General features: G+C 42.2%; 1 protein-coding gene across 10 annotated transcripts in view; it reads right to left on the bottom strand.

The window, feature by feature from the left end:
* Positions 1-12,109, bottom strand: part of CLYBL (citramalyl-CoA lyase) — a 280,991-nt gene that overhangs the window by 111,146 nt on the left and 157,736 nt on the right. For all 10 annotated transcript variants that reach the window (XM_077973917.1, XM_077973915.1, XM_028837256.2 and 7 more), the window contains one exon: positions 5,338-5,524. In XM_077973917.1, the coding sequence (XP_077830043.1) occupies positions 5,338-5,524 (187 nt within the window). The remainder of the gene's footprint in view (positions 1-5,337; positions 5,525-12,109) is intronic.

Below are 12,109 nucleotides of genomic sequence, written 5' to 3'. Positions count from 1 at the left end.
GTATTGATTAGGTATTTAAATTTAAGTATTTAAAGTATTTATTTAAAGAATTGTTTAAATAAATTTAAAGAATTGCCTAAATATTTATTCAACTGAAATGGCAGCCGTGGAATCATGCCTCTTCCTCCTCGGCACCTACTTTCTTGGCCTCACCCAGTGTCATGGAGTTACATCAGAAATCGATGCATTACTTGGCATATTTTACTGCGGCCCAGCAAGCAGTGGCTTAAGACAGCCCCACACCTCCTCATACATTTAACAATGAAAAGGAGGAGATAAGAGGGAGTGGAGGCAGTCTTATCATCCGTGCTTGGGAAGGTGAGCTGGTAGTGCCATCCTTGACATGAAGGAGCTACTTAAATACAAATTGGATTAGCAGGACAGGATTAGAGCCTGCTGGAAGGTATTATATACTTATAAACTGCTTTGTGGAAACTCCTATTGTTTTCATTATAAGCCCATACTTCACAGAGTCAATCAAATGAAATATGGAATTAGTCTATTAATAAAAAAAAATGAGATATAAAATGAAGTGACTACGTTTCAATAATGCCAAGAAGGCTGAATTAGGCAATAATGGTTCAGTTTAGCCAGACTCTAACTAGATAATCTGAAATTAAGAGTTTTAATATGGATTTCTTCTTACTGAGAAATAAACTCCCTAAAAATGGTCTCTATGTCCTCCATCAAGAGAATAATATTCAAATAAGAAACATGATTAAGAGGTGACTTCAAGAAAGAAAAGGGAATATGAGATATTTGAGAAGTTTCAGGCTGATCTGGACTTTCCAGTGAATTGAAGCTCCAGGTCTAAATGGATGACATTCCCAATCCCAGGACACTGAAAGAGTCTGCAGGTGGGAACACAGAGCTCCTGTCAGTTACCTTTGAGAGATCATGGAGAACAGGAAGCTGACAAAAGATAAAAAGAAGCCAAGGCACTCGCTTTCCAAGAAAGACGAAAAAGGTGGATTAGGACATACACGAGCAGGTGAGTTGGAGGCTGATTCCTGGCAAAAATTCCAGGAAATTCAAATCTTGGTTCTGCTATTTAATGGCAATGTGACCTTGTACATATTTCATAACATTGCTATAAGGATTGAATAAGATAACATATGTAAATGAGATAAGGTATGTAAATAACAATATATGTAATACAGTACTTGTAACATAGAAAATTCTCGGCCAGGTGCGGTGGCTCATGCCTGTAATCCCAGTACTTTGGGAGGCCGAGGTGGGCAGATCACCTGAGGTCAGGAGTTGGAAACTAGTCTGGCCAACATGGTGAAACCCTATCTCTCCTAAAAATACAAAATTAGCCAGCCATGGTGGCGCATGCCTGTAATCCCAGCTACTCGGGAGGCTGAGGCAGAAGAATCACTTGAACCCAGGAGGCGGAGATTGCAGTGAGTGAGCCGAGATCGAGCCACTGCACTCCAGCCTGGGCAACAAGAGCAAAACTCCATCTGTGAAAAAATAAATAAATAAATTCATGAACTGGATAGCTCTGTGCCTCAGTTTCCTTACTTGTAAAAGGAATGTACTCATAGCACCTCATTGGCTTGTCATGTAAATTACAGCACCCAGCATTTCGTCAGCACTATGTACATCTCTGTTCAATAAACTGGAAAAGAAGTCTTTCGTGGCATGCTTGGGCAGCACTTGGCCCCAACCTCTTCAAGATTTCCCAGAAACTTGTTAAATTTTCATATAATGTGCACGTCAAATTCTCAGATGATGTAAATGTTGGATAATGAAATCAAAATCCAAAAAGACCTTGACAGGCTAGGGCTATGATATGAAATATGTGAGATAAAATTAAGTCCTAGATAGAGATTGTAAGAAAAAAATAACTTTTTTTTTTTTTTTTTTGAGACAGAGTCCTGCTCTGTCGCCCAGGCTGGAGTGCAGTGGGGCAATCTCAGCTCACTACAACTTCCACCTCCCAGCTTCAAGCGATTCTTATGCCTCAGCTTCCTGAGTAGCTGGGATTACAGGTGTGGGCCACCACACCCGGCTGATTTTTTGTATTTTTAGTAGAGATGAAGTTTTGCCATGTTGCCCAGGCTGGTCTTGAACTCCTGGCCTCAAGTGATCCACCTGCCTCGACCTCCCAGAGTGCTGGAATACTGATGTGAGCCACTGCACCCGGCCAAGATTATTATTATTATTATTATTTTGAGACAGAGTCTCACTCTGTCACCCAGGCTGGAGTGCAGTGGTGTGATCTCGGCTCACTGCAAGCTCTGCCTCCCGGGTTCCCGCCATTCTTCTGCCTCAGCCTCCTGAGTAGCTGGGACTACAGGCGCCCGCCACCATGCCCGGCTAAGTTTTTGTATTTTTAATAGAGAAGGGGTCTCACCATGTTGGCCAGGATGGTCTCGATCTCCTGACCTTGTGATCCGCCTGCCTCGGCCTCCCAAAGTGCTGGGATTACAGGCGTGAGCCACCATGCCCGGGATATTATTATTTTAAACAAAGACCAGCTTGGCTTTCCAGAAGTTTCTATGGATAAAAAAGAGAATTTTGGCCGGGCATCATGGCTTATGCCTGTAATCCCAGCACTTTGGGAGGCCGAGGCATGAGGATCACTTGAGTCCAGGAGTTCAAGACCAGCCTGGGCAACACAGCAAGATCCTATCTCTACAAAAATAAAACAATTAGCTGGGTATGGTGGTGGGTGCCTATAGTCCCAGCTGCTCAGGAAGCTGAAGTGGGAGGACTGCCTGAGCCTAGGAGTTGGAGGCTGCAAGAGCTATGATGATACCACTGCACCCCAGCCTGGGCAACAGAACGACCAAAAAAAAATTTTTTAATGACCTTTTAGCTGCCTCTAAGCTTAATATGCCTAAAACAGTGTGTCTAGCACATTGCAATGTCCAGCTGCATTAGAAGAACGAAAATGTCCTAATAAAGACACTATGTGGACATACGTACTTCAAGATGGCGGGCACTGCTTGCCCATCATCAACTCTTCTTTCCCTGCTCCTCCTCACGTTTCTCCTAAGTGGTAGCACAGCTGCTACTACTATGGAGATAAGGATGGCTTTGGAACCCAGATAAACAATAAGGAAATGTAAAGCAGAAACAGACTCTATTTCCAACTCATCTGAGTGGCAGAAAACATTCTCAGGTGGGTATTGAAGGACAGCCTCAAGATTTGTGAAGAACTATAATTAGAAGTTTATCAGGGCACCTAATGGCTCACTGTGCTACAATGCTAAAATAAATTCCCCTCTAATCGTGATTACTACAGGATTTATCTAATCTATTTCCTATAGGAAATCAAGCTACTCCCAGGTACTTTATCAACTTTTTTCTCATAATAAACCCTGTCCTGACAAAAGAAGATATTGTCATCCCTACAGTATAGATAAGAAATTAAGGCAAAGAAGTAAAGTGAATTGCCCTGGGTCACACAGAACTGGAATTACAATTTAGCATCTAATCTTGGAGTGCACTACATGAGGTATAGGAAGGAGCATACTGAAATCACATTATAGCCTTCAGAAAAAGGCCTATTTACTTTAATCTCTGGGAGAAAGATTAATAGTATTTTCCTTGGCACATGCCAAAGATGTTGAGTAGACATTTTAGATTCCACAGGCTCATTCTAATCCTTTTCCAAATACTTAGAAAGCCTTAGTTTGACCATTAGGAAGATACTGGAAATTAAATTTTTTCTTTAAAATTAAGGCAAATATTTGCTGGAAACTCCAGAAAAAGCAATTAATCCAGAAAATTGTATAGTTCAGCCACGTTGTTTCAGGTCACCTGGGGCGAGAAACTTTCAAGTAGGCATAAATCCAGAGAGCCAGCTCCCTCATCCCCCCTCCCACGACCCATTCCCCGCCCAGCCTCATTGTCTGGGGCCTGGATAGATAAAGGTCAAGCGAACTCATGTTTTTAACGTTAAAAGTTCCAAGCAAATGTAAGTTATTGTTATAATGATTTATATATCTCAACGAATTACTGAATGAATCCATGTTCATTAGAAAAACATAGAAAACAAAGTTGAGCAAAACAAAATAAAAAGCAACTACTATACAATCAAGCAGTAAGAGTCTTTTGTACCTATTTACAAATTGGTTATTTTGGTTTTTTAAAACTTTTTTGGAGACAGGGTCTCACTCTGTTGCCCCAGCTGGAGTGCAGTAGCATGATCATGGTTCACTGCAGCCTCAAACTCTTGGGCTGAAGTGATTCTACCACCTCAGCCTCCTGAGTAGCTGGGACTACGGGTACACGCCACCACACCTGGCTAATTTTTTTCTTTTCTTTTTGGTAGAAACGGGGTTTTGCTATGTTGCCCAGACTGGTCTCAAACTCCTGAGCTCAAGTGATGCTCCTATCTTGGCCTCCCGAAGTGCTGGGACTACAAGCATGAGCCACCTCATCTGGCCTACGAATCGTATATTTTCTAAGGCTCATCTCTTCAGTCAGGCCATAAGGAAATAAGCCAGAAGCTACAGACAACCACTAAGGTTCTAGGTGTCATTTCCCGTCAATTAAGTGGAGAAAATGGTGATTTATCCATGAAAAGCTATGTTTTATTCTCTTGATACATATCCCAGAAGAGAGAAGACCACTACTCAGTATACCTGGTGGTAAGAAGAAATAACTTCCTAGTTGCATTTTATCAGTCTGAAAATCTGACACCACAATTTTAGAATTATCTAATTCAGTGGTCCCCAACCTTTCTGGCACCAGACACCTGTTTTGTGGAAGGTAATTATTCCATGGGAGGTGGGGCGGTGCAATGGTTTCGGATGAAACTGTTCCACCTCAGATCATCAGGCATTAGTTAGATTCTTATAAGAAGCGTGCAACCTAGATCCTTCACATGCGCAGTTCACAACAGGGTCGCGCTCCTTGAGAATCTAATGCCACTGCTGATCTGACAGGAGGCAGAGCTTAGGCCATAACGCTTGTTCACCCACGGCTCATCTCCTGGGGTCTGGCCCAGTCCCTAACAGGCCTGTACTGTGGCCTGTACTGGTCCATGGCCTGAGGATTGGGGACCCCTGATGTCACTCATTTACTTAGACCAGCAAATATCATGGCCAAAATTGATTGTCTATCTTTTTATCTATACATACACACAGTCTCATATACTGAAGGTCATGATTTTAAAATACATTTTGGTGGGATTCTTCCTTTCTCTCAGAGAAAAGAGATACACATTTAGAACCTATATAAAAGTAGGCCAAAGAATTGTTAATAATCAACAAAAGATGAGTACGGTAGAATCTTTCCAAATTGTGGGCCATGTCACTATTCGGAAGAGAAGCAAATTTCAATCCCTTTCTTTTTCTCATACTAAAATCATGCCATTACCTTTTTGTTTGCAGCCACACCATCCTCACAGTCGAGCACTGCACAATCTACATTCAGGGATGGGATCTTCTTTATTTTCTTTTCATCATTTCCAGGTACATAAAGCACTGCCCTCCGGGGGATGTACTTGTGACTGGATGAAGAACTATATCCAAGTCTGGGGACATCAGCTGCTAGAGACGCTTTCCTGCAAGACGCATGATTAGGGTTAGCCCAGAATGAGATTTCTGTATTTCTAAACTTGTGAAAACTACATCTCAATGCAAAATTAAAACAGAACACATGGATAATCTTTTTTTGTTTTGAGATAGGGTCTTGCTGTGTCACCCAGTTTGAAGTGCAGTGGTGTGATCTCAGCTCACTGCAACCTCCACCTCCAGGCTCAGGTGATCCTCCCACCTCAGCCTCCCCAGTAGCTGGGACTAAAGGTATGCGCCACTATGCCTGGCTAATTTTTGTATTTTTTGCAGAGACGGGATTTTGTCACATTGCCCAGGCTGATCTTGAACTCCTAGCCTCAAGAGATCCATCTGCCTTGGCCTCCCAAAGTGCTGGGATTATAGGCATGAGCCACCATGCCTGGCTGGATAGTCTTTTAAAATTATGGTGGAATACAATCACACACAAAAACCAAGAAAACAATAATAGCAGAAATAATCAATGAACTAAATGTTCTTTTGTCTGAGGTTTAAAAAACAGATAGGACTGTCTACTGACATCTTCTGAGAGAAAGAGGGTATACATATTTCTTCTTGGAAAACATTTCCAGTATTTTTATACTGTCCAGATAGCATCCATGGAGAAAAAACGAAAGAAAATGTCTCCAAAAGGTACTGTACGAAACGATACTATCTACAATCATACATAAAAGTAAAAAAGTAGAAAAAAAAAAACTAAAGAAGCATTAGTCTATGGCCCTTGCCCTGCCAATACATCTTTTAAAGGAGGTATATCAGTGATTCACATCCAATTTTAACAAGACAAGATAGACTGACTCTTTTTAAGTGAGTAGGACAGTGAATGTTGCTGTAATTGTAGGCAACTTAATTACCGGTAACTTCGGATTCTTCATCTATAAAAATAATACTCATTTTGTAGGTTGTTGAGAAGATTAAGTTAAAGGAAATAATGAACATGAAGCACTAAGCCAAAGCCTGGCAGATATTTTAGCTACTTGAAATGGTGGTGGGCGTAGCAGGAGTACCAGCAGCTGCTGTTGTTATTAATGGAGAATCTCTAGCTGTCAGTAGCCCTGGCCTGCTTCTAAACTATGCCCTTGCTTTCCCTTGCCTACCATACCAAGTTCAGTCTCTGTTAGAAATAAAAGGTGTTGGCCAGAAGCTCCTTTGACTTACTACCGCCCTTGCCTGGTCCATAGTTTATCCTGTGAAAACCATGCTTTAGCTCATACGCTATGGTCAAGGATGATGAAATCAGCTCCCGTAATCAGGACCAGTGACACAATTTGCGGGGTCCAGTGAAAAGGAAAATGCAGAGGCCTTTGTTTATAATTTATTAAGAATTTCACAAGGGTAACAGAAGAATATTACATCAAGCACTAGGTGTTTCTAAGAGCACAAATTACATGTCCATGAAGCCAGCCCTGCCCATAAGAGATGAAGATCTATGACATGAAGACTGCCAATTAGGCCTTAGGCCACGTGTGGTGGCCCACACCTGTAATTCCAATACTTTGGGGAGCCAAGGTAGGCAGATCACTTCAGCCCAGAGTTTGAGACCAGCCTGGGCAACATAGCAAAATCTCATCTCTATCAGGAAAAAAAACTCAAAAGGCAAAAATTAGCCGAGTGTAGTGTATATGCCTGTAGGCCCAGCTACTCAGGAGGCTGAGGTGGGAGGATCAATTGAGCCCAGGAGGTCAATGAGGCTGCAATGAGCTGTGATCACACAGCTGCACTCCAGCCTGGGCAACAGAACAATACTTTGTCTCAAAAAAAAAAAAAGGGGGCCGGGTACGGTGACTCACGCCTGTAATCCCAGCACTTTGGGAGGCCAAGGTGGGTGGATCACAAGGTCAGGAGATGGAGACCATCCTGGCCAACATGGTGAAATCCCATCTCTACTAAAAATATAAAAACTAGCTGGGTGTGGTGGTGCACACCTGTAATCTCAGCTACTCGGGAAGCTGAGGCAGGAGAATCGCTTGAACCCAGGAGGTGGAGATTGCAGTGAGCCAAGATCGCACCATTGTACTCAAGCCTGGCAACAGAGAGATACTCCGTCTCAAAAAAAATACATTGCCAGTTAAGAAAAGTTAAAACCCAGCCGGGCACAGTAACTCACACCTGTAATCCCAGCACTTTGGGAGGCCGAGGTAGGTGGATCACCTGAGGTAAAGAGTTTGAGACCAGCCTGGCCAACATGATGAAACCCTGTCTCTACTAAAAATACAAATATCAGCCGGGCATGGTCGCGGGCACCTGTAATTCCAGCTACTTGGGCGACTGAGTAGCGAGAATCACTTGAACCCAGGAGGCGGAGGTTGCAGTGAGCCGACATTGCACCACTGCACTCCTGCCTGGGCGATAAGAGTGAGACTCCATCTCAAAAAAAAAAGAAAAAGAAAGAAAAGTTGAAACCCTAGCAAACTGATGTTTTACTCTCCCTAGATAAACAGCATGATCTTAAAAAAATATCTATATCTATATCTATATCTATATATATATATATATCAGCTATATTCCTCATGGAAACTCTGGACATCAGTAGTTAACACTACCAAATACTTTGCACGGTTGTAACATTTCACCAGGATTAGTGTGCTTGTGACTTCATGTATCTCAAGAAAAATGTATCTCACTGTCTTTTGGGGCCTCGCAAGTTTGTGTGGCGGCCCTCATTCCTTCTTCTAGCCAACCTTACCATAAGGAACTCTAAAACCTGAGTCTGAGTGGGGAGTGGGGAGGGATAGCATTAGGAGATACACCTAATGTAAATGACGAGTTAATAGGTGCAGCACACCAACATGGCACATGTATACAAATGTAACAAACCTGCACGTTGTGCACATGTACCCTAGAACTTAAAGTATAATAATAAAATAAAATAAAATAAAAACTTGAGTCTGGGTCTTATTTTGCCACAACATAAGCACTGTAACATGTGAGGTGTGGTGAGATAGAGATGAATTTTAAAAGTGTACTTGGCTTATGAAACATTTCATTTAATATAAAACATATTATAGCCAGCTAATTGAAGAGTGCCTGAAATATATGTCATCGTTTTTCATTGATTGAAAATATCTGGTTTATCTAAAAACAGGGAAAAATACATAATGATGTAACAGCAACAACCACATTTTACTTATTCACACCGGAGACTAGAATTTGCAACATATACATTTCCCTAAAAATACCAAGAAATGTTTGGGGCAAATTCTCTGCTCATCAGGATTTAATGTAACCACACATGTGAAAATCTAAGAGGGGGAAGATGGTGGAGTAGAAAGCACCAGCAATCTTCCCCACCCAGACAACAACTGCATTAGCAACATCTTCCTGCTGTAACTATTTTGAAACTATTTTGGAATCTATTGAAGCTTGCAACTTCTAAGGGAAGGCGTGGATATTAAATAGTAGTTAATTTTGGTCAATTTCAGCTCTTAGCAGAGTAGCAGCTACCCATCCCCCACCTCTCAGTCACATGGTAGGCAGCTGTGCCCATGTTCCCGAAGCAAACTGCACATAGCTTGAGGGAGCCAGGGTGAGCAGAAACAAAGACCCTGACCCTCCAAATATCAAGGATCTGTGCTCTGATCACTGATTGCTGGTTCTGATCACAGAAGTGCAGACAAAGAGGCTGAGAGCCACTGTTATTATATCTCCCTCCAATGTTGCAAGCCCCTCTCCCTTGGGCTAAAGTGACCTCCAGGTAATTTAAAGGGCCAGCACCTCCCCCATTACTTTTTTGCTTTTTTCCCTTTTAGAAGTCAGATATTAAAGACTAGGACATTCAAAAACAAACACACATATAGGGGAAAATAGAAATGCCCATGGATGCCCAGAGGAAGGCTCAGAAAAGACCTGAGAAGCCAGGAGTGCTAGCTCATGGCTGTAATCCTAGCACTTTGGGAGGCCAAGGCAGGGAGATTACCTGACGTCGGAGTTCCAGACCAGCCTAGCCAACATGGTGAAACAATGTTTCTACTAAAAATACAAAAAATTAGCTGGGCCTGGTGGCGCATGCCTGTAATCCCAGCTATTTGGGTGGCTGAGGCACAAGAATTGCTTGAATCTGGGAGGTGGAGGCTGCAGTGAGCCAAGATTGCACCACTGCACTCCAGCCTGGGTGACAGAGTGAGAGTCTGTCTTAAAAAAAAAAAAAGAGGTTGGGCGCAGTGGCTCACGCCTGTAATCCCAGCACTTTGGGAGGCTGAGGCTGGCGGATCACGAGGTCAGGAGTTTGAGACCAGCCTAGACAACATGGTGAAACCCCGTCTGTACTAAAAATTCAAAAATCAGTGGGGCGTGGTGGCAGGTGCCTATAATCCTAGCTACTTGGGAGGCTGAGGCAGGAGAATCACTTGAATTCGGGAAGCAGAGGTTGCAGTGAGCTGAGATCACACTGTTTGCACTCCAGCCTGGGTGACAGAGCGAGACTCTGTCAAAAAAAAAAAAAAAAAAAGAAAGAAAAAGAAAAGACTTGAGGAGACCTTACATTTATACCTCAGGCTTATATTATCCTCAGCATACACACAGTATACAACCATCAAATAAGTAAACAAAAACAGCGAACCCAGGGGAGGGGGAGAATCTGATTTCTAGATACCACACTGTTAGATTCAAACATTCACTTTTCAACAACAAAAAAAATCACAAAACATATGAAGAAAGAGGAAAATATGGCCCAGTCAAAGGAAGAAAAATAAGTCAACAGAAACAGTCCCTGAAAGAGACCTGATGGCAAAGACTTTAAAACAACTGTCTTAAAGATGCTCAAAGAACTAAAGGAAGAAGTGAAGAACATCAAGATAATGATGTATGAACAAAATGGAAATATCAGTAAAGAGACAGAAAACTTAAAAAGATACCATAAACCCCCGAACTGAAAAGTACAATAATCGAAATGAAAAATTCACTAGAGGGACTCAAAGGCAGATTTGGCAGGCAGAAGAAAGAATTAGCAAACCTGAAGAGAGGACAATGGAAATCATCAAGTCTGAGGAACAGAAAAAAGACTGAAGAGAAGTGAACAGAGCCTAAAGGACCTGCGGGACACCATCAAGCAGACACACACACACACACACACACACACACACACACACACAGGAAATTCCAGAAGGATAAGGAGAGAAAAGTGTAGCAAGAGTATTTTGAAAAGATAATGGCTGAAAACTCTCCAAATTTGGTGAAAGACTTGAATACAAACATCCAAGAAGGTAAATGAACTCCAAGTAAGATGAACTCAAAGACACACACACCTAGACATATTAAAATAAAACTTTTAAAAGTGAAAGACCCAGTTCTGAAATGGTGGCATAAAAGTAAGCTGACTTTAGTACCCACCCCTCCCCAACAGAAAAACAAAAACAAATATACAGCACTGAAATTATCACCAGAAGGACCTCAGAACTCAAATATGAAGAGGAGACAGTTCCTAGGACCCCAGAAAAAACCCTGAGCAGATGGTTAGACAATTGGATTTCTAAGTCCATAACAACACTCCCCACATTATGACAACCACCAGGCATGCAAAAACGTTTCCTCCAACTCACTGTTTCTGCACTGGAAAAAGTGTAATTGAGGTGGACATTCAGCTTCTCCACCATCTTGGGTTCCCTGGCAGGAGGCCGGCCCTGCCTTAATCCATGGAAAGCATCCCAAGTGCCTGAAGGGAGAAATATCCCTGAGGAAAGACAGAGGCAAAGCAGGGAGGTGGGACTACCATCCCCAGCTCTGCAATCTCTGTTCTGTAACTCAGCAAAAGGAGATGCCAAAGCAGAGTGGCTGTTCAGAAGTACCACACTGTAGGAGGTCTGTCCCACAGATCCCCTGGGCATGGACCCCTAGCCAGCCTTCCCACACTGCCAGGAAAACCCCCTGGGGACCTCCTCCATTCAGGAAGAGCTGCTTTCTGATAGTTTACTAAGAGCTGAGGTGAACCTGGGTTTACGGCTCCACCTAGAGCTGAAAACGAGGCAGTGACCCAGCAGCAAAAAGCCTCTAAGCAAATGTATCCAATAAAATACAAAAACAAGCCAGCCAGAGAAGACTGGATTAAATGACTAATTCTTCAATGCAAAGACTTACACATCAACAGGAAACAACAGCAAACAGGGAATCATCATCTCCCCAAATGGACATAGCAAGGAACCAGTAACTGACTCTAAATGAGAGGATGATATATAAGTTCTCTAACCAAGAATTCAGAATAGAAGTTCTAAGGAAACTCAGTGATCTTTAAGATAACACAGAAAAGCAGTTCAGAAATTTATCAGATAAACTGAGCAAAGAGGTTGAAATAATAAAAAGAAATCAAACAAATCTTAGAACTAAGAAATATGTTTGCAGAACTGAAGAATTCCTTAGAGGCTTTCAACAGAAAAAATGGATCAAGCAGAGGTAAGAATCATTGAGCTTGAAGATAGGCTATTTGAAAATACATAAAGGAGAAAAAAATCTTTAAAAAATCAGAATCAACAAAGATTGCTCACAAGATACAGAAAATTACCTCAAAAGACCAAATTTGCCAAATGAGTTGGTTCATGCTTGTAATCCCAGCACTTTGGGAGGCTGAAGCAGGAGGATCACTT

The sequence above is a fragment of the Macaca mulatta genome, chromosome 17 (assembly GCF_049350105.2).
Source record: "Macaca mulatta isolate MMU2019108-1 chromosome 17, T2T-MMU8v2.0, whole genome shotgun sequence".
In the NCBI taxonomy this organism is placed as follows: domain Eukaryota; kingdom Metazoa; phylum Chordata; class Mammalia; order Primates; family Cercopithecidae; genus Macaca; species Macaca mulatta.
This window is presented reverse-complemented; position numbering and strand designations above follow the sequence as displayed.